The sequence below is a fragment of the Urocampus carinirostris genome, chromosome 8 (genome assembly GCF_059441175.1).
Source record: "Urocampus carinirostris isolate Australia breed hairy pipefish chromosome 8, RoL_Ucar_1.0, whole genome shotgun sequence".
NCBI classification, from domain to species: domain Eukaryota; kingdom Metazoa; phylum Chordata; class Actinopteri; order Syngnathiformes; family Syngnathidae; genus Urocampus; species Urocampus carinirostris.
In genome coordinates, this window is record NC_142356.1 from 27,053,293 (window position 1) to 27,076,363 (window position 23,071).

At 39.0% G+C, this 23,071-nt stretch overlaps 1 protein-coding gene across 10 annotated transcripts in view; it reads right to left on the reverse strand.

Annotated features, from left to right (window-relative positions):
* The window catches only part of cacna1ab (calcium voltage-gated channel subunit alpha1 Ab), a 145,784-nt gene that overhangs the window by 75,125 nt on the left and 47,588 nt on the right, over positions 1–23,071 (reverse strand). For all 10 annotated transcript variants that reach the window (XM_088342184.1, XM_088342183.1, XM_088342174.1 and 7 more), the window contains 18 exons: positions 20,369–20,460; positions 20,133–20,285; positions 17,282–17,469; positions 15,546–15,649; positions 15,355–15,470; positions 15,238–15,279; positions 15,096–15,161; positions 13,777–13,974; positions 13,585–13,697; positions 13,393–13,505; positions 11,992–12,123; positions 11,843–11,915; positions 9,734–9,854; positions 9,485–9,552; positions 9,298–9,404; positions 7,313–7,469; positions 2,990–3,603; positions 1,215–1,507 (listed from right to left, as the gene is read on the reverse strand). In XM_088342184.1, coding sequence (XP_088198310.1) covers positions 1,215–1,507; positions 2,990–3,603; positions 7,313–7,469; positions 9,298–9,404; positions 9,485–9,552; positions 9,734–9,854; positions 11,843–11,915; positions 11,992–12,123; positions 13,393–13,505; positions 13,585–13,697; positions 13,777–13,974; positions 15,096–15,161; positions 15,238–15,279; positions 15,355–15,470; positions 15,546–15,649; positions 17,282–17,469; positions 20,133–20,285; positions 20,369–20,460 — 2,750 coding nt within the window. The remainder of the gene's footprint in view (positions 1–1,214; positions 1,508–2,989; positions 3,604–7,312; positions 7,470–9,297; positions 9,405–9,484; positions 9,553–9,733; positions 9,855–11,842; positions 11,916–11,991; positions 12,124–13,392; positions 13,506–13,584; positions 13,698–13,776; positions 13,975–15,095; positions 15,162–15,237; positions 15,280–15,354; positions 15,471–15,545; positions 15,650–17,281; positions 17,470–20,132; positions 20,286–20,368; positions 20,461–23,071) is intronic.

Consider the following 23,071-nt stretch of genomic DNA (forward strand, 5'->3'; position numbering starts at 1 on the left):
TAATGCCCCCAATAAGCAGGTTAGCGCATTACATGGCTGCACGGCGGCTATTGGGAAATGTGAAGCACACTGTAAAGCGCTTTGGGAAGTCTTGACTTGAAAAGCGCTATATAAATGCAGATCATTTCATTTCATTTCATTGTTACCAAAATTTATCAATTCATCTAGTTGTTATACAGTCTTTACAATGTTCTAAGTCAGGGGTAGGCAGACACTACATGTAGCCCGTCAGGCTTTGCAACCTGGTCTGCCAAATGAAAATGGTAAATGTATAGGAATAACATATGTATAAGTAAAAAAATACTACTAATAAAAATTGTTAATGTGGTGCCACTTGCATCCAAAGTCCCTTTGTGTCCCTCGCACCCCGTTAAAACTATATTTTTCATTAAACATTCAGGTGTACTGAACTCAAGGTCATTATTCAAATATCTGGCGAGGTTTATCTGTACCTGCTATTTTTAAATTTATATTTATTTTAGTTATGCTGATATTTATCAAATTTCATACAGAGAAAACTTTTGAGTTTATTGCATTTTGAGTTTTTCAATGCATATTATCAAATGTATTGCTTAACAACAGGAACCTAACGTATCATTTTACTTTAATTTGAAGTGTTTCTAAGGCAATTCAGTGAAATTAATCTGTACATAAACAAATGGAGAACAAAATATAACACGTGCATATGTATGCCTGTATGTGTATTTATTAAAAGATGCAACCAATACAAATATTTTTTTCCTTCTGTATTGCCGAGGTATTGGATTCAGTTGATACAGAAAATCAATCACTCGTCAATCATTTTTTTCCTCAAGGTCTGGCTCGTCCGCCAAATTATTTCATCCAACCCTGTTTTAAGTGGTGTTCTCATGTATTGTTGGTAGGGAGGCCTTGTGTCAAATCAAACTACCTGCATGATTCAGTCTGGACGTAGGACTGGTGTGATGCTGGTGGGATTTTACCACTAACTTCTGTGTCCTATCCCTTTAGTATATAAATGATTATATGCAAAAAACACACTTGGGAAACCATTACAGACTTCTTCTGTACTCACAAGCCCAGAATATTCAGTGTTATCTGCCTTATTTGTTTTCTTGTATTAAAAACCTCAAACTGCTCACTCCAGCACATGTTTTATTTGTTTAGGCTCGAGACACGGATGTTGATCTGGACACGCAGAAAAAGAAAAAAGTCCTTTCTCTTTCAGTACGCACCTTGCAAGATGGCGTTGGTTGTCGGGTAAGGGTACACGGGCGGCATGTCGATGCTGGTGTAGTCCGGTTTGGCCATGCTGCTCAGGATCAGGCTGTCCATGCTGCGCAGGATAGTGTGGGTGTCGGCATCACAGCGGTTGAGTAGGTTGTTGACGTGGTTCGGGTCGTCGGGCGGAGGCAGGTCGTACGGCTGTCGAGCCAACTTGCTGTTGTTGCGCAGGTTGTCCAGGTCTTCGTTGTGCTGCTGGACGGGGCGCGCGGTGGAGAGCCTGGGACCAGCGCTGTGGTGATCCCTGGTGGAGTGATACCACAGCAAAAGGTCATTTGGCAAAAGGTCACTATTTCATTTTCATACCGAACTGCAGTGAAATTTTCCGAGGCTTCTATTTCCCCAGCAGTGTCACAGGCTGAGTAGGCCCCAGTGCTGTACTGTATTTGGCTCTAATGCAGATATAACGAACTGAATCTTTAAAATCCTGGAGCTCTGCATGTTTTAGAAGTTTCTCTTTGCACACACATCTGCAAGCTCTGAAATATTTGTCAGTATGTCTAACTTATGTGGTCTATGGTCGCAACAGCAGCATTTCTATTTAAGATAAACATGTGAGAATAAATCGGATACCAGAGAATGAAATGTAGCACAGGCTTGACATTTTAACACATGATGATTTCAAGATCATGACATGATAAAGAAAATATCTGGAATCTTTCCTTTTCAACGAAATATCTGAGATTTTTCAATCGGTCAGATGTCATTGCTTCCCTTTAGCCAATAAAAGTATATGGTCTCAATATTAAAACCACAAAATTCGAAAAAGCTTACAACTTCTATCCACATTAGCCATCATATTTCCCTAAAAGTCTTCGAAACATCTTGCAACTATCATCACAGGCAGGATCTATTATCCTTTAGATAGATAGATAGATAGATAGATAGATAGATAGATAGATAGATAGATAGATAGATAGATAGATAGATAGATAGATAGATAGATAGATAGATAGATAGATAGATAGATACTTTATTCATCCCTGTAGGGAAATTCACTCCCAACCAAGGCGATTAAATCACGTTTTTACCTTGCAGTTGATTGAATCAAGCCTGGCTATCCTTTGAAAGACAATCGCAAGTCAAGTACTTCAAAATACTTGAATCATCTAGAACAGTGGTCCGCAACCTTTTCTGCACCATGGACCGGTTTATCATCTCACAATATTCTCGCAGCCTGGTCCAATAGTAACATTAGTTTTAGTATCATTAACAATAGTAAAAATTAGCCTGAATCCACTGTGTAATCTACAAATCACTAAGGATCTGGATGACAAAGGTGAACTTTGTCCCACAATGCTCCATAACAATGTGCAATGTGGTACCGTTAGTACTGAATTGTGTGATTATTACATACAATCTGATTCCTTTTCCTATGTTAACTACATTCCTGGTGGTCTAGTGGTTAAGTTTCAGCGCTCACACCACCGCGATACAGATGTGATTCCCATTCGATTTTGTTGACTCATTTCTTTTTGAGCAAAAAAGAGCAGGAGGATGACTTAAAAGCTACTTTTCAACTTCCAGTCTCCAGTTTATCTTCCAGTTTTCTGTCTGGACTCTTAGGGGTTTACATTCTCACTTACCAAGGACCCTGCCAAAAAGGGAAATGCCACCCAAAAACCATTGCTTGTCTCAACACGGCTGATGGTCTGATGGCGCACAGCCATTCTAGTACATTCATTCATTCATTCATTCAATCACAAAGAAACATTGGTCCACTGACTTTCTAGAACGATGTCCTCTACTTCTGTCCTGGTTTCCGTGACGATGGTGTCTGGTCTTCCGAACCTCGCCATCTTCATCCTTGTCTCCGTCGGCTTCGGCCCCCGTTCCCTTGGACCGGTGCCTTCTGCCGGTCTCACCCTCTCTGGCAGCCTTACAGTGATGCCTTGCCCGACGGTATTCACCGTTGCCTTCGGCAACGCCACCGTGGCGAGGGGATGCAACGCAAGCCTCCCGACACTCTCGGTTTTTGTGCCGGTGCCCCCGGTGAGTCCTATGGCCATGTTTCTCCTCCGGTGGAAGTGGCGGTTGCCGCCCCTCCTGGTCGCCAGCCTCTTGGCCCGTGTCGTCCCCGACTGTTGGTTGCTCTCGATCGGGCTGTTCTTCTGGTGCCCCTGTCCGCTGGTGATGATGGTGGTGGTGGCGGTGGTGATGGTGATGATGGTGATGGTGAGCAGTGCGATGACTGTGGTCCATGTCCTGGCGTAGGTACTCTTGATCAAGTGGCAACTGTCCAGGAGGTGTATTGTTGGTGTTGTTGTTGCGGTTGTCCTGTGGGTTGACCACTAGAGGACGGTCTAAGTGGGTCTTCATGTCTTTCCGGGCGAATGCCACCTGGTAAACAGAGTCCCAAAGTGGATGAGTATAAAACCACATCCACAGCCACCATCAGCATGTGTCATGAATGCAACCACTGTCAGCTCATTCGTTACACAGGTGCAAGTACATACATTACTTGAATAAACTTTATATCATCTTTTTTGTTGTTTGGGTTAAGGTTTGGACTGTATTTGAAGCAGGCACCTTCTTACTTTCAACATTTTCATGCTATACTAACAAGTACAAACAAACAAAAAAAAAAACTGTAGGGACGATCATGATGTCACTATCCAACTCCCTCCAACCAAATGTGTTCTGCCCCAAAGAACTTTGCCAACAGTAAGATAAATGCAGATAGGCTTGGTGGAATATTAAGTATTTGGGCTCCTTCAAATCAGTTGGGCATTGTTAAATGTGGGGTGCGTCTTTTGAGGTGTATTTAAAGAGACAGTGTGTAATATCTGACAACAAGATGTGACTGTATTATAGAGGGCAAGTATTTTGCCAAGATAGAAAGAAAATAAACAAATTAAAAAGATACGAGATAAAACAAGAAAAAAGAGCAGAAACGCAACATAAAAAGAGAACAAAAATATAGAAGAAGAAAACAAATCAATAATAAAAACATAAAGGGAATGAAACAAAAAGAATGAAAAAAGAAAAAAAAGAAAAAAAAAAGAAAGAAAAGAACAAAAAAGAAATAATAGACAAAAAGGAAAAAAAAGATGGTGGACAGATGAGACTCATGTTATGTGAAATAAATACAAATGTATCCAAATACTGTACAAGAATTTTAAAAAATGTACTTTTCTATTATAGTTAATGTAATTTTGCTTATTATCCAAATAAATATTGATTTCTTTAATGGATACAAGTTTTTTAAACACTGGGAGGGGTTAAATAATACACATTGTCTCTTTAAAAAGTTGAAGGCAGACTATTTTCCCTATTATTTATTAACAATGCCCATCTGAGTTCAAAGAGCCTTTATAAAAGAATTCACTCGTGTTCCACTGCATTAATCTTACGTTTGGAAAATCTGTTCAAGATGTGCAACTCATTAGGTAGGAGGAACAGGTGTGGGCGGTGGGGGGACTTAGGGGTGTGGCAAGAGAGCGACTTAAGTAAAACTAAGAAAAGGCTTGTTTCTAATACAGTCCAAACGCTAACCCAACCCCCCCAAAATATTTAAAAAATAAATTATTCGAGCGCATCTAAGAAATGCACTTATTTGCACACGCAACATGACTGAGGTTGCAATGATGACTAGGCCCGAAGATGGTGTTGAGTAGAAAAGTTCCAAATTCCGTAACAATGCACCCCACCTTTAAGATAACATCCACCATTGTGGCTCCTCCAGTTTATAGAACCACAAAATGTTTGTACATTATCCGTGATCACTCTGGTCCCCCGACACACCTTCGGATTCGTTTCACTTCAATAATGCAGTGCTCCAGAGCTATTAAGCATTTGGAAGCTAGCAAGTACCGTGACTAGCATCACGCCAAAACGTATGCGTGACCCAGAATAGGTGGAACTTTTTTAAAAAGCAGGTCATTGCTCCTGCAGCAGTAAACTTGCAAAACAGGCTTCCTTTTTTGGAGCAACATTGCGAGGCGACTCACTTTAATTATCTAGAACAGTGTTTCCTCAACCAGAGTGCCCGCCTCTGGTGCTGCTTTGAATTTTTCCATTTTCCTCTAATTAGGAACAAAAGAATTGATAACTTACATTCGTAACAACTGTACCATACAATTTATTTCCGGTATAGTGTGCTCTTCCTTTGAGAGACTACTAAATTACATCCCTTCTGTCCAGTAAACATGGGCATTATTTTGAATAGCTTTACTTTTTCCCCCCTTAACATCTTCCTCTTTGTTTCCTCTATTTTGGATTTAAAATCCCTTTTTAATTTTGTCAAAATGATTAATACTATGATAAGCAAAACATTGATGGAGGGCATTTTTCAATTGAAGCTATAGCTTATTGATAACAAGATTTGGATGAAAGATAGATAGAATGATATCTGAATGATTAGTGTAGATTGAACGTTTTCCTTTCCTCTCCCTAAAATGCCTAGGTCTCATGTTTTCGGATCATGTGACCATTCAAGATGGCAATTTCAAAGCGGAAGACATATTTACTGCTGCATAAAAAAAGGATTAGGGCTGCGTTTTTCATTTGCTTGTCATTGTTCCTCGTGGAATAAAGGCAACTCCAGCGACCTGACATTGATGCCAATGATACAGAGACAAAAGCGTAGATAGATAACTTTCACTGCTGTCCAATTCAGATGTACAAACTGAAGACTAGATTTGTGGGTGCAAAGTTGAAATGTTTTCAGTATGATGCAAATAATGAATAAAGTACCCACTGCGTACCTCCCGTTTTGCTCCTGTTATATATTACAGTCTACTACTACTCTACTTTCGCTTCAGTTATAGCTGGTTAACACCTTTGCAAGAAAAATATATTAAATAAGAAAAAAAAGGTGGGGGAAAAAAATCCAACTGATGCTTCCCGTACAAGTCAAAATTCAAGCCAATCAGTCATTCAGTTAAAAGAATAATGAACTATGTAACCTTGAAAAAACATAGAGGAAACCAAGATCATGTACTTGCTTGTGGTACAACAAAAAGTGTTCTCATTTTAACCATGTAATATAGTGTATCGAGCAATAATAAAACTTTTTTTTCACATGGAAGATAAAATATGCCTTTTTAAGTTCACATTAAGAGAACACCAAGAAACCAATATTGTTGTAAAGCCTTGAAGTGTTCACTTCCTAAATTTCCAACAGACTCAGGGACTTCTTGTCACCTCTCTCTGTCTCTATAGTGTCCATCCGACCATTATCTGCACCGCTTATGCTCAGTAGGGTCGCGGTGGTGCTGGAGCCAGTCACAGGGCACACAGACAGAGAATTCACACGCTCATTCACACCCAGGGATAATTTGGACCAGCCAATTAACCTGACATGCATGTCTTTAGAATGTGGGAGGAAACCAGAGTTCCTGGTGGAAACTCCACACAGGAAGGTTTGATCCCATGACCTCAGAACTGTGCCGCACATGCTCTAACCACTGCGCTGCCGTGCTGCCGTGCTGCCGTCTCTAGTGTCAGTAATAAAAACTATGATAGACACAATTCATCTATGAGTGCATTTTGTATATTATGTAATATAAGACACACATGAATGAGTGCATGAAGTAAATGAATGGATGCTTGAAAGGCTGCAGTGGAAGAGGGCACATGTTCCCAGGCATTGAATTGCATTCATCATTTCATGTTATTTTATTTGTTCATACTTGTTTGTTGATCTCAGTATCTCTTTAATTAAATGCCTCTTTTCAGTTAGTTTTGTGACATTTTTGGTCATATAGTTATGTTTTGTAGTCAGGCACCTTGAGCAGCTCTGCAGATGGACTGGGGAATGGGGGTGGAGTCCTGAGAGTGAACGCACAGCTGTTGTGTGTGGAATGAATGAGAGTGGTGCAACCTTACATGGCGAATGTAAACAAAGATATTGCGAACTAGGAAAATAGTAAAAAGAATTAAAACTAATGCATACCGGACTTTAATTTTGCCCCCTCAAGTGTGCAACATAAAAAAAATCAGCAATCTTTTTTCTGTAACTGTAACAGAGTCTAATTTATTTTTTAAATCGTGATGACGTAACGCCTTTACGTGTATTCCCTTTTTTCCCAAGCCTGTTTATTGTTACCTCTTCTCCCTCGCCCGTCACCTTCCAGTCTTCCTGCTCCAGCTCATTGTAGAGCGCCTCTCGACTCGTCATCAGGTTTTGCCGGCGGATCTCGCTGGTACGCTGTTCCCACACCGACTTGCCGCCCGGCTTCGTGTGATTCCTCTGCTGCTCTTTACTGCTTGCAGGATGGATACATATCAAGTTGTACTCTAAATCTCACAACTCACAGAATTTCTGCAGTAATAAACTATATAGTCCACAGCAGGAAATGCAGGCTTAAAAATAGAATAACTTCGAGGGGAAGTGTTATCAACCAAAACGTTAAAACATTCAGACTGGGAATGACTTAGATTGTTTTTGTGGTCGACAACAGTCTTCATGTGTGCAGCATGATGACTAACTACTTCTCTACATCATTTGTTTTGATAATATTATTGTGGCTATTCACCACTTTTGTGTTTGTGACGTTCAAAAGGTACCCAATGGTGAGGCTAAACATCTTTCAACACAGTTAAAGCCTGCTCCTTATCTAACGGCTGTTCATGTACAGTTTCAGACCAAGAGACAACAGAGTTCTAGAGCGCTTTAACGGATTTGAGGTGCGTTCGAACAGGTGCTTTCTGTTGGCTCCCAAAAGCAGAAGCCAGCTGGCTCACTTCTGCTTTGGTGCTGCACATGGAGAATTGTGTCACCCATAAAATCATCTTCTGACAGATATCTTTCCTTGATGTTTTTTGGAATAACAAAAAAAAGTATGATGAACATAATAAAAATGAGAAAAATATTTTTTTTTTAACTTAAAGAATTATATATTATTTTTTTAAATGAACTCCCATATATTTTGATTGTTCTCTTTTTCATATCTTAGGTACACAAGAAATTAATAACATAGAAACGCAAAAAAAATAATACTTAAACATGAGCAAAATAATCTGACAGTAGGGCAATCTTTTTTTAAGTTTGGATCCGTCCATTAGCTGCACCCCTTATCCTCAGTAGGGTCGCAGGGGTGCTGGAGCCCATCCCAGCCAATTTCGGGCAGTGGGCAAGGGACATCCTTTATTTAATTTTTCTATGCGGCCATTTCATTATAGGTGCTATCCAGGTCACGGCATCAATATCAAAGTTTAAAATGTTTGTGATGTTGGGCTTTGTTTGTGTCATTTCAAGATAAACTTAAATGCACAATAAAACCCTTCTCATATTTTTACATACATACATGCAACTGAAAACAAGTGCTACAAAGCACACAGAAGAATACAAAATAAGGAGACTCAAAGTGACCAAACCGCATAATTTTTCTCTTTAGTTTTTTGTCCAGCTTTTTGGTTTTTGCGTACTTGTAAAAGTATGATACTGGACACTTATGTCATCTAGTTATAGGTGAGGCTCATGTAGTGTAAAATACATGAAAATCCCCACATGTATAAAACAAAAAAACAAAAAATGCCGTTTACATGAGGTTTCGTGTATTCTTGAAATCAACATTTTTTTTCAATTACTTTTTTTATCCACTAGGAGGCATTGAATTATACACAATGTGCCTTTAAAAAAATTAGAGTATAAAAGGGATACATTCATGTCTTTTGACTATTGGCAACTCCATTTCTCCATTTTGCGTAGCATAACACGTATTGTATGAATCTATTGGAAATCTGTTGGACCCAATTTGATCAGCTTGTGATCACATCGGTTTATTTTAAAAACATTTGACACTTTTTTTACGTACGTTTTTAGAATAATTTTTTTTAATGCATGAAACAGGATTGGCTTGAAAAAAAATCCAAAGTGTAATTTCAAAAATAAATAAATATATATATAAATATATATATTAGAGGAAAATTGAAAAAAAAAAAAAAAAAAAAAAAAAAAATATATATATATATATATATATATATATATATATATATATATATATATATATATATATATATATATATATATATATATATATATATATATATATATATATATACATATCTATGTTGAGGTTGTGTACTCACGCAGCAATTGAGAGATTCGCGGCTGAAAGCGGGCTGACCTCCGCCACTTCCTTAGCCTTCTGGAGCGCCGTCTTCTGATTGGCCGCCTCCTCTTGCTCTTCCTCATCCTGTCAAGACAGTCAAAAGGTGTATTTAAGACAGTTTCAGCAGCGGTTTGGTTGCAAGGATAATTTAGACATTTTGGGACCTTTGTGAGCTCCTGGGCATTGGCCAGATTGTCCACAGCGATGGCCAAGAACACATTGAGCAGTGTGTCTGAGGTGTATCAAGTTAAGGGGATGTCAATTTTTTTAAAAAATTACATTTCTTGAGAACAATACTGTATATATATTTTTTAAAATGCTTCATGACAGTTACTGTACAGCTACTACAATACACACAATTGATGTTAATCGGCTTTCGACATCAGTCAATGCAGAAACGGTAAGTAGGATACAGTTGCCGAAAAGGGTGAGGACGATAAAGAAGATGGAGAAGATCATTCCCTTATCGTTGACGCCTCCTTGGGACTCGATGCCGTTGTACATGACCATGTTCCAGTCTTCTCCTGTCAGGATCTGTAAACACCCATTGAACTCATTCACTGTTAACTTTTTCTGAGCAAAAAAAATCCAAAGTCTTACCCCATACTAAGATATTTTACACCTGCGTCTCAAATAATATGAGAAATATCCACCCCTAATGTAGGGTGCATCGTTTGAGGTTTCCTTAAGAAAGGTAAATATTTTCTCTTTTAAGTATGTATTATAAATGCCCAAATGAGTTCAAAGAGCCCTTATACTTTTTTTCCCACTGCACTTATCTGCTTTAACCTGTTTTTTTTTTTTGTTCAGCGTGGAACACATTAAGTAGGAGGAATAGGGAACCAGGAGAGTAGGGTGGAGAGAAACAGCATGCTCACCCCTAGGTTTTTCTTTTTTGTTTCTATTTGTTATTGTAGTATGAAAGTAGTGAATGTAAGAAGAGGCCTGCGTGAAATACAAACCAAATGCAAACATTAACCCCTAAAAAGACAGAAAAAAAAGAGTTTATTTAAGTGCATCAAAGAAATGCACATGGTTGCGTGTGCATCATGAAGAAGTTTTGACAGAGGTTGCAATTATGACACAAGCCAGAGGTGGCGGGCGGGAGTATAAAAGTTCCAAGTTCCTTTAACGTTAGCAAAATTGTGTGATATTTAATATGGTATTTTTCTTTTTTTTAGGATTTTTCCTTCAGAAGATTAACAATATACGACTGAAAATGAGCAAATACATTTGCCATTTTTCACACTAGAAAAAAAGTTAAGTAATTATTAGAACCGGCCCGCAGAACACAGCAATCCCGCAGCTCACAGAGCTTTTATACGCATAAGTACTACATTTCCCACAATGCAACAATGATGCACTCACACACAAGACATAGAGGTGGGAGAACATTAGTTCGATTTACAACTGCCCATCAATATCATTGACTAGCTTCTTCCTGCTCCTAGATCTCATCTCATCTCATCTCATCAGCTGCACCGCTTATCCTCAGTAGGGTCGCGGGGGTGCTGGAGCCCATCTCAGCAATCATCGGGCAGTGGGCAGGGGACACCCTGAACTGGTTGCCAGCCAATCGCAGGGCACACGGGGACAGACAACTCACTCGCTCATTCACACCTAGGGACAATTTGGACCGGCCAATTCACCTGAAATGCATATTTTTGGAATGTGGGAGGAAACCGGAGTGCCCGGAGGAAACCCATGCAAGCACGGGGAGAACATACAAACTCCGCAAAGGAAGTCTGGAGCTGGATTTGAACCCACGCAGGAGGTTCCCATGACATGAACTGTGCCGCACATGCGCTAACCACTGCGCCGCCGTGCTGCCCCTGCTCCTAGATGTCATGTCAAATTTGTTGCTAAAGGAATTTGCAAATACTGTATATCTTAAGTCAATGTTTGTTACAAGAAACTATTGCTTTATTTATCAGATCATGTTGGAATGTATTTGTTTTGTTATAAAAAGGTTCAATAAAGTTTACTGGGCAATATGCGTCATTTAAAAAATATATAGTGACATTTTTTATCTGGCCTTCAGTTCTTTTGATTTTGACACCCCTGCTCTAATATATTTTTCATTCATCTCTTAAATTAAAAGTTTGTGTGTTTTAAACACACATTTCAATTCTTAAAGTGATTTACATAATTAATGTTTTCAAACCGGCCCTCGTGTTTTAATATGGGCACACGCGGATTGTAGGCAGGTCCGGCATACGTATGTACAACATGTTTTTTCCTTTGAAAATGCAAGGTGAGGCTTATAATCAGGTCCACTTCATTGATCGGAAATTACGGTATTTTGGCAAATGGAAGCACTATCGGCTTGTTTTGTGATTTTTTTTTTTTAATCCCGCGATAATGTAATAATTACCTAATTCAAGAAAAATATTCTGCCTTGCACCAAATAAGACAATTTTACTGATTTTGAGAACTATTTTTTTTAATTTAAGTTGAGAAACATGTTTAAAAATAATGAAAAAAGAAATGCAATATTAACATTAACGGCAGATGTTTCTTACCTGAAAGACTGTCATAATGGCTGCAGCAAAGGTGTCAAAGTTTGTGGGCGGCGTCCCATCCTCAAAATTGAACCTTGAATCCAATGAACAGATGATCAGAAAAGCTAAACTATAAATGGGCCTAAAGTCATGCGTTTGTGATGACTGACTGTCCGCCAAAGAGCTGCATGCCAAGCAGGGCGAAGACCACGATGAAGAGGAAGAGAAGGAAGAGCAAGCTGACGATAGACTTCATAGAGTTGAGCAAGGACACAACAAGATTACGCAGGGGAGCCCAATACCTGAGGGGAAACGAAAACACCAATGAGTGCAACATTTCTTCTTATTTAGGCACATTTCTTTGGGCTGAGAAATCTGATTTTTCGAAACGTAACGTCAATACTTTGTCTGAAGGTGCATGCTTTTCCACAAAGCCACCGAGCTACACTAGTTTTATTTATGTACTATGCTTGGAGTTCGATGCATAAGGTATCTATTCACAAAATTCCATTAAGTAACCTTGCACATGTGTTAATCGTTTCATTTGATTATTTTAATGTATTCAATATATATATATATATATATATATATACATATATATATGTATATATATATATATATTTTTTTTTTCACTTTATTAATGTTTTAATGTTTTACGATCTTTTTATCTATTTGTGTATTTTGTTTTAATTGTTCATGTAATTATTATACGTATTTTCAAAGGTATTGTTAATTAATTGGAAACTTTTTGAAGTAGTTTGTATGGTTTTTACACACTTTTCCTATTTTGTGGTATGTTTCGTTATATTTTATGTTATGGCATTTTATTATTTTATCAAGTGTCAATCTACTGACACATTGTGTGATGTTTTGTCATGTTTAAATTGTATTTTTTCTGTGAAATCGTTTTTTTATGGATTAATCTATTTAGGTACTTTTTATTATGTGTACTCACGCTTTTTCATAAAATTATTAATTCTATTCTGTTGTATTTTATTGTATTGATGTTTGACTTGATTGAGATAGTACGCTATATGTTTTTATTTTTAAAATTCACATTTGCAGTCAAATTTTTTTTATGGATTTTTTGATTTGTTCTCTTTCACAAAATTATTAAGAGTTTTGGTCTTTCTATTGGTACACACTTCTACTATTTTTTTTTGTTTTTGGTTTCATTTCATTTTGTTTTAATTTATTGTATTCATTTTTTAATTGATTAAAATAACATAATATTTTCTTATGGATTAATCTATTGGTTCTTTTAAATTATTAGTGTATTCATTGTTTTTTTTTCTGTGTATGTATTTAGTCCCTCACAAATGTAATGACAGAGTTTGTGTTTTTATACATACTGACTTTGTACAACAAAAATGAAATCAAAAGACAACATTCATTTACTTTGAAAATATATATAAAAACAACAAGATCCACTTTTGACTAAATTAAAACTTTTCGGTGGAACCAGCGCCTCCGAGAGCACTAAAACTTCTGCCGGAAACAAGAAACGTCATCTTGATCCTAAACATTTTCCTCAGGAACTTTCCAGCCAACGGTGTGCCATGTCCACTCACTTTGTGACCTTGAAGATCCTCAGAAGTCTCAACGCTCGGAGGACACTGATCCCGAAGGATGTGCCCGGCTTAATGGTAGCCCAAATCACCTCAAAGATACTACCACAGATCACCTTGGTGCACACACAAAAACACACAGTTAAGATTTGTGCGCTTGCCAATGTGCGTATGTTTACATCTGTGTTTTCGCACCACACAATCGAAGCAGTTGAAGGAGGAGTGGAAGTAGGGCTGAATGCCGAGACCGTACATCTTGATCAACATCTCTGACATGAACAAACCCAGGAAAATGAACTCTGCATAGACTGCATGGAAAATATTAGAACCGTTGTGTGGAGGGATCAAACAAGAAAAGAGAGGACGGCAGCGGCAGTGGACACTCACACAGAAAGTCTGACAACAGCTCGGGCTGGTCGTAGTGGACGACCGCCACACACATGGTGTTGAGGCCCACCAGGCACAGGACGGTCCAATAGAAGGCCTGCGTCTTCACCATTTTACGGATGAAGAAGCGCAGACGTTTTTCCTTCTTGCTGTAACTTGATCCGTCTATGCCGCTTTTGATACTGGAGCGGGAGAAACCTGACCCACACAAGACAAAACGTTGGTCCATTGTCAACCAGGCAAGTCAAATCAGAAAAATCCCATTCGAGATTGTTAGGCTTCTGACCTGTTTTTTAAAGACTGTTCCCTTCGGTACTCATTCATTTCTTATTATTCATTGTGTATCTAATTATTAAAATATTTAATTGTGGTGTTTTGGTTCCAACTCAAACAACCAAATAGTTTAGTAGGAGAGAGAGAAGACATCAAATAATCTTAAACTTGCAAGGAGAACAGGACTGTACTCAAACTTTCAGGATGCACACATTCTAAGTGTTTGTTCTCAAGTTCTTCTCCTGAGCTATTTATTTTTTTAATAAAACCCTAGGTTATAAAAAACAGATTCTTTCAGGGTGTGAGAATCAAAGAACAGCAACATTATTGGCTAATTGTGCCAATGATGTAAGCAGTACATTGTAGTCAAAATAATGAACAACAGTGAGCAATAATAGTCAAAATAATGAAAAACCCTGCTATACAATCTCCTTTGCAGGTTTCCAATAGTGAAAACACAAGCAAGCAGAATAAATTTATCAATTAGAAATCAAATTCTTCATAGATAAATCTTAGTCAATTGTGTGTGTAGGAAAAAGTGCATTTAACTACCACTACTGCTTTGTTTTGCAGCATCGAGTCATCAAAAAATAACATGCATTGATTCAAACAAATGTCTTATATCAGACGCAACAATGAAACTTTGAAATGACAACCAATTGATTATCAAATTAATAGCCAAGTATTTCAATTATTCTTCAATTAGTCAATAAAGAAACATATTAGTGTAGCCCTTAATTGCAGCAGAAACCCTCTGGATTAAACATTTCTAAATCCTCATCATTTCAGCCTTTCAACAGTTAATGCATTTTTGCATTTATTGTCTTAAGGTAGTAAAAAATGGAAGGATCAAAATGAGCGGTCCAGTATTAGGAACAGAGGCTGACATTAAAAATCCGAAAGTACTGTATTTCAAATCCTTTGTTATGTTTTTTCTGATCAAAACTGGCCTTAAGATCTACTGTATGGTCAAACAGCTGTCCTAATGTGGGATTTTCAGTGTGGTGTGTAATATGGTAGTTGCCATCTCAACATGCTTCCCTCACCTTCCTCCGTGTTGAGCAGCTCTGTCTTGTTGTTCTTGGACTTCATGGTCGGCCGTCGCCGGGAACCTGGAGTCACCAATACAACATAACTGTTAACAAAGTCACCTGCCAAATGGTGCAGAACAGAATGACTGGTGCTAACCATCAAAGTTCCCTGTGCCGTCCTCGGCCAGGATGACCTCTTCTGTGAGAGTTGAGGAAACATCAACAAGGGTTTATCCTGTATATCACATGACAATTTGTGTAGTGTGAAACTGACCTGCTTTGCAGATCCACTCCAGGTAACCGTTGAGCTCCCGTTCAATCTGCTGCTGCCGTCGAAGCTTTAGAAACTCGCTCCGGTTTTCAACGCGTTCTCGTTCTTTGGCAAACTCACTGGATGCGCATCATTAGGACGTCATTTTAACTCGCATAATTACTTCAATCTTTGTTTCAAATGTTACAGCATACCCAGAGAGGACACCTAGCACCAAGTTGAGCATAAAGAAGGAGCCTATGATGATGAGTGGGATGTAGTACATCCAGTTCCAGGCGCTGCCTTCTACGTCGTTACTCTGACAAAAAACACAAACCGTAAAATCTGAAACTCTAAGACAGCTAAGTATCTCGCAAGATGAAATTGAAAGAATTTTCTAGTTAATGAATTTGTCAATCAGCGAAAAAGGGTCGTCTTTTCACATGTTCTGACCCTAGCGAGGCTCTCAAGAGGAGCCCGTTGGAGTGCTGAGTGCTATTAAACTTTCATCGTCCGGAGGTCAGTCTTCAGAAGTTAAAAATAGAACCAGACAGACCAGAATAGAGGAAGAGGAGGTAGGCAGAGGAAAGGGGCAGAGGCCAGATCAAAAAGATCAATCTTGGTTGGAAACAATGATAGTGCTGCTGCGAACCAAAACATCCGAAAAGAAAATACCAATGCTAAACAATGTAATAATCAAATTCAAATATTGTAATAATATCATATGTTGAGTTTGTTTTTATAGTACCGTGAGCTTTTTTAATTTCCTAGATTTCCACAATATTGTGATTAATTATAGCGCTGTCAAGAGTAAATCAATTGTATCGTATAACAACATTTGGATATTGTTACATCCTCAGCATTCATCCATAGCAGTAACACGCAGTGAAGTTCGTGTCTAGTCAGGCAGTCAGCTTTACAAATAAATGAACCTCACCTGCCTACCCAGACTGCATATCACTTATACAGGTAGTTTTAGTTTAATAGAGCCTGCTCTTGTGTTAGCTTTTAGGTAGCACACCCCATGTTCCCAGTTCGGTGGCATAGTGTAACTTAAATCAGCTGTAAAATACACTGGAAAAATACATCGGCCCATTTTATCATTATCACTTGTTTACCTTGTTAGGATTTCTTATCTTTAAAATAATCCTCAATTTAACAAAATGCTAAAATGAACCTGCGTTTTATTTTTCTTTGCTGTTCTGACAATGGTAAGTTTCCACCTCAGAAGTTCTTGTCCAAGGTCATAGCTGGTGACAAAATTGTCGCCAGTGCCATTATAGCCCTGAATCCTTATAGCCTTACCAAGGACCACACGTTTTCCCTATCTTATTCCTCAGTAATTACCACTTGCAGCTATACCTGTGTAACATTGTAAATTCCAGATATAGTTGGTTTTGCCATCACAGGCCGCCCAGATTTTGATACCATACTCCTCTGGCTTACTTTCATCTAAAATGCCTGCAGTTATATTGTTTCCTGGAAAATACTCTGCAAATAATCAGCTCTACACTGAATAGGCCTTAGGTATCTTGACAAGCCCTTGTATTATTTTTGGCAGATATTCTGGAAAAAAAAAATCCCCTTAAGATCTCATGGCTGGATGAGGGGCTGGTTGTCACTCTGGTGACTGATAATCCACTTATAATTTCAGTTTTGGTGGTAGTTAGTGTTTCATGATCTTGTTTTTATAGCCAGGTTGAAAACTGACCTTAACAATACGAATGCATCATTTTCAAACAGAGCATTTTATAATGTATTGAGAAACATGTTGTTCTACTCTATTTTATTAAAATACATATTCTTAACAAAGTAAAGAAGCCTTGTTGTAATAAACATGTGTTGTTTTTGTATGCATTAAAAATCTAAAATGGATGGGTGCCACCCTAACACAAGTGAAATGTTACACACAACGCTGCTGACTGTTCTTATATTCCGAGCAAAAACTCACAAAATAGAGCATCTCGGTCCAGCCCTCCATGGTGATGCACTGGAAGACGGTGAGCACAGCGAACAGTATGTTATCAAACTGTGTGATTCCGTAGTTGGGTCCGATCCAGCCGTCCCGACATGTTGTTCCGTTCGGACACAGCCTAGATGGCAACTTGAGGCCGCATGGAACCCCGTCCACGATTTCACCTAAAGGAAGAGGAGCGTTGTACGCACCGAGAATGTATAAAAGACTAATCTTCTCACATGTAGAAACAAATGTATGAATGAATACATTTCTACAAATATATGCCATGTAAATACAATTACACAAGAGGTAATCCCCCTTCCAGGATGACCAGGCTGCAACGGATGTTGCAATAACAAATAATACACAGATAGTTTGAACATGAAATATGCGTCATTCATAAGCTATGGAATTATGAGTGCGTTTTAAGTCTAGATTTAGGCAGTTCCACTGAGTATTTTGTCATGTATTTTGTTGTGCATTTTGTTTTATATTTGAAGTGTATTTTTTAGTTTATTTTGAGAAGTCATTTGTTGTGTAACTTGTCACAACAAAATACTTCTCAAAAATGCTATTCAAACTAAGGGGGTGGGTCAAACAAGGTTAGCTTTTCTTCAGTTAGCTGATTGTTCATCCCTAATCAACCAATAGGTGAAAAGGCAAGTGGGTCACCTCCTCGTTTGAATAACATTTATGACGAAATAGATGAAAAATAAATATTGAAATAAATAATTGCCAAAATAAATGAAAAAATGCATGTATAACTGTATTAATTGCACAATGCCAAATATTCAGGCATTGCAGATTTATTTATTTGTTCATTTATTCATAAGGGGCCGGTCACACAGACATTTGCGGCTGAATCACGCCCAGAAATTTCTGCCTCTGAGGCGGATGCTATTGGACGCATTGAGATCGCCATTTAGACGAGATACAGCGGTGCTTAACACGAGGTCGGAATTTCGCGCGCGGGTGGCAGCGCGAAAAAGCTTTGCACTGCTCAATTCTTCAGAGCGCGGTTACACAGCCTTTCACGAGCAAATTGAGGCTGAACCACGTGAAGCAGATTCTGTTGGGCGCTGTTAGACGTTTAGAGACCGCCATATACACGAGATAGAGCAGTGCTTTACTCGCGGTCGGAAATTTTCACGTGGTTGGCCGCGCTCAAAACTTTTGAGCTGCTCAAAAGTTTGAGCACGTGTTAAACCGCGTGCCGCACACGTGGTCAACACGAGGTAATGACGCGGAAATGACGCGGAACGACGTGCTCTGGCCGCGGCCAGGGCGTGGTTACACATGGGTAGGACGGGAAATTTCAGCGGGTAATCGTGGGTGGAGCATGGTAATAGCATGTTCTGCACCTGTATCGCGGTGTTATTACGTGAAATTAGCGTGTTACGCGTGTGACAGTCAAACGCCTTTCTCCGCGTATATACAGCGCGATTTGCTGAGCACCCGTCAGTTGTGCTCGAGACGTCAAGGGGGTGAACATGGATCCCCGTCAGCGTAGTGACCTCGTCTTAATCCATTTTTATCTTGACATTTCTTTTCAAGATAATAAAATAAAAATGATGCCATAGCTTGAAATCTTGATCTTCACTGGACTGTGTCTTGAGCGGTTATGATTTCTACAGCCCGGTGAAATGCATCCCTGTCGAGATTCGCATCCCCATTTTACCTCGTTTTATCTCACTTTTAGGGAATGTAATGGCGAACATACAACCAAAACCACTTCGTCTTGCATTTGTTGGAAATGTAATACAACTTAAACCATTCCGTCTTTGTTTTTGTTGTGAACGTAATTGAACGGTAAATCCTCCCCCCCTCGCGTGAACGCGCATTCTGCTGCGCTTCCAACAAAAGCGATCGTATTCTATATAAAACGCTTATTAAAACAATAAAGCGAGCTAATTATAACAATTGGGAGATCCTAGTCTATATAACGCGTTTATTTAAACAATAAAGTGCGATCGTATTCTACAAAATGCGTTTGTTAACGCGGATGAAAAAGTCACCAACGTCAATGCTCGCTTCCCACAAAAGCGATCGCAGCAGAATGCGCGTTCACGCGAGGGGGGGGGGGGGATGTGTTGCGTAGGAGTCGGATTTGGGCACAACACCGGCTCGGGAGCTTTTATACCCGTGGTCCACACGAGAAAATGACGCAGAAATGACGCGATGAGGAAGCGGAACAGTCGCCGGCGTGTTTTGCGGGCATACCACCGATGAACAGCGGGTTGGCCAATTTTGCGCATTTTCCATCGCGGGCAACCACGGACAAAAAAAAAAACGCAAAATTTTAGCCGTGATTCAGCCGCAAATGTCTGTGTGACCGGCCCCTAAGCAAGCTTGAAAACTGACAGAATACATGTAAAGATGTTATGTAATCAGGATACAGAAAATGTCATTGTATTCCGTAACTGTTACAGAAAAAAGACAATCAAATCACAGGTATATTTTGCAAAAATAAGGATGATTGCAGGATTACCGTTTTATTTAAATAATTTTTATGTTGCACACTACTTGGGACAAAATTGAAGTCCGGTGTATATTAGTTTCAATACTTTTTAGTCTTTTCCTTTGTTCTTATTCGCCATGTCCGGTCATGCCTATCTCTCTCGGCCATTGCATTTTCCACGAACACGCAGCGGTGCGCTAACTAGATATTTATCCATTTATACATTCATTTCTACATATGGCAGGATTGCTCCTGTATAAGAATAGGTATTATGACACAAATTATTTTGTTAAAACAAAAATGGAAATGAGTGGATGTTGCATGTTCTTCTTATAGCGGTTCACATTGACTGGTACATAAAAAGTAACATGCTGGACCTAAGCTCACCAGTGATGTCATCATAACAGGTGTGGTGGAACTTTCCCATGTAGAACTCAAGACCGATGATGGCGAACATGAGAATGGCCACGAACAGCAGCAGGCCGATCTGCAGCAGTGGGATCATGGCCTTCATGATGGACTTGAGCACCACCTGCAGGCCTGGAGGACACACGGTGATGGAAAACGCATTGAGAAGGTATCCTCAGTGGGTAGGTTTCAGCTCGAGATTTTCCAGCACTTACTGGGAATTCCCGACACCAGTTTGAGAGGCCGCAGCACTCGGACGGCTCGGAGGGTTCGCAGGTCAATGTAAGAGCGCAGGGATGATAGGATTCTGTAAGTTGACCAGAGAAAAAGCTTTAAAAACGTTTGAATGATTATTTTTCCCTCGATAGTTTGATTTCTGATTGTTGAAGAATGTTTGAATGGATCACAGTCGACAGTTGAAAAAGAGGATGATATAAGTTTGAATAACTGTTGAAAAAGATTATTCAGCTCTGCGGGTTTTAGTTCGGCTTTCAACGCTATCATTCCTTCTAAACTGCATTTTAAACTTCTTCATGACCTCAATTTTCCCGTTTCACTATCAAATTGGATTTTAGATTTCCTTCTCAATAGAAAACAGTCCGTTCGCATTGGTGAGAAAGATTCATGTTCTATTGTCCTCAACACTGGTACGCCTCAGGGCTGTCCATTGTCTCCAACTTTGTTTTCCCTATTCACACATGATTGTCAAGCCTCCCCCACATGTGCCACTGTCAATTAATGGTAGTGAGGTGGAACAGGTCCATTCATTCAAGTTTCTGGGTACTTACTTGTCAGCTGACCTCACATAGACTGTCAATGCTACTGATATTCTAAAGTCAGCCAGACAAAGGCTCTACTTCCTTCGTCTACTCAAATCATTCGGAGTCCGTCAATCCATTCTAGTCAATTTTTATCATGCCATCATTGAATCAGTTTTAACTAGTTCAATCACAGTTTGGTTTGTTCGCGTCAAACAGAAAGAATTGTCAAAGATGGAATCAGTAGTGAGGACGGCAGAGGAAATAATAGGTACTGGCCTCCCGTCCCTGCAAAGTATCTACATCGATCGAACTAGAAAACGGACACTAAAAATTATAGATGATCCCAGTCACCCTGCTCGCAGATACTTTAATTACCTGCCGTCAGGTCGCCGTCTTCGCTCCATTGCGAGCAAGACTTCACGTCTTAAAGAGAGTTTTTACCCTTCCGTTATCCGTATGTTCAACGGGAATTGATTTAGGTTATTATGTATAGTATTATTATGCCAACGGCGTTCCTCCGACCTATTCTACTCTAGTCTTGTTATTTACATATTCTTTCTTTTTAAACTATTCTATATAATGACCTTGTATTATACACTACAATATCTTTTTGACTCTATTCTTTTTATTCTTTTAAAACTGATATTTTATCATTATTGAGTGTCCGCATGTCAAATAATTCCTTGTATATATCATGTTTATGGTTTATACTGCCTGAATAAATAAATACAATACAAACATTTCCTGGCTACTTGAGTCAGCTGGGAGTCGGAAATACGCAGGAATGGCCCGTCTTATAAATATTTTTACTGAAGTGAACCCACACACACACTCACACACACACACATATACATTACATTACACATATACATTGCAAAAGTATTGCCCACAAAATAACTATTCGACGTAATGCCATATTTCAGGCTTCAAAAGTCAATGAAAATCTTAAAATATTTCCTTAGAATCAATAATATGTGGGACACAATCGTAAAAGGAAATCAAATTTATTGAACAAGTCGTTTTGGCTATTTAAACAAACTTTTGAGGAACTCACAAACTGGTTAGCTAAATTAAATAAATTGATGATTATAATGAACTTGGGGAGTTGAAACAAACAATTGAGATAATGTGGTTGCACAACTTAACACAGTCTTACAACTGTGGGCGTGGCAACGTTTGTGGCCAATTCCGTTAAGAGGTCATTTATTACCAGATGCCATAGCTCCAGCCAAGACCCTCATTCCCTAAATGGCTTTATAACTGCCTGATGCTAAAGGCCCACACTTTCATACACATCCATCCATCAATCAATCAATCTATGTATCAATCAATCAATCACTAACAGCCCAAGGCAATGGCGCCAAACTTCCACTTCATGGCCTCAAACTAACTATATTTGCTCATCTGTTCACCTGCGTCTCTGCAAAGTGCCGGTGTTCATCCAAGTGAGAGCAGCCAAAAATAAATAATGAACAAAAACCCTACAAGATGTAGTCGCCCTTAGCAACGGACCATCCAACTTGCAGTGTGCAAGAGTGACCAGTAGGAGGATTCACAACTGATGGAGCCTGGACTGTCGGCTGTGATTTTATGATTTGGCATTGAGGGAGTAAAATTATATGATGAAGGAAATCAAGGAGTGGTTCATGTTATTGATATATTATTACCAGGAGAGGACACCATGATGATTTGGACATTTATCTTTGAAGGGAAGCAAGAAATGACCAAAAGAGATTAATATAATTCCTTCAAGCCTAAATGGCATACTTAACTTGTCTGTTGCTACTTGTTTCTAAGTAGGCATGGCTATAAAATAAAAAGACTTCCATTCTTTCACTTCAAACAAAAGGACAACTTTTTTCCTCCGCATGCTCATTTAACACCCTGGTTGTGAGACGAGACCTGTAAAACAAACGCTAAGTTTTTGGGGGGATATCCGTGTCTTATCTCATTTCAAACAAAGTTCACTATGGTGTTATAAATGAAAATCAAGTTTTTTTCTAAAATGCCCTGTCAAAATGGCTGACATTAACTTCTATACTGAGTGGAGCGGGTTTGATAAAACATTAGTAAAAAATCCCTACCAAAAACCAGCCCATTGTCCAGTCTGGGTGTGGATAAGACTCAAGAGATTCTCTCAAAAGCAAACCAATAGAT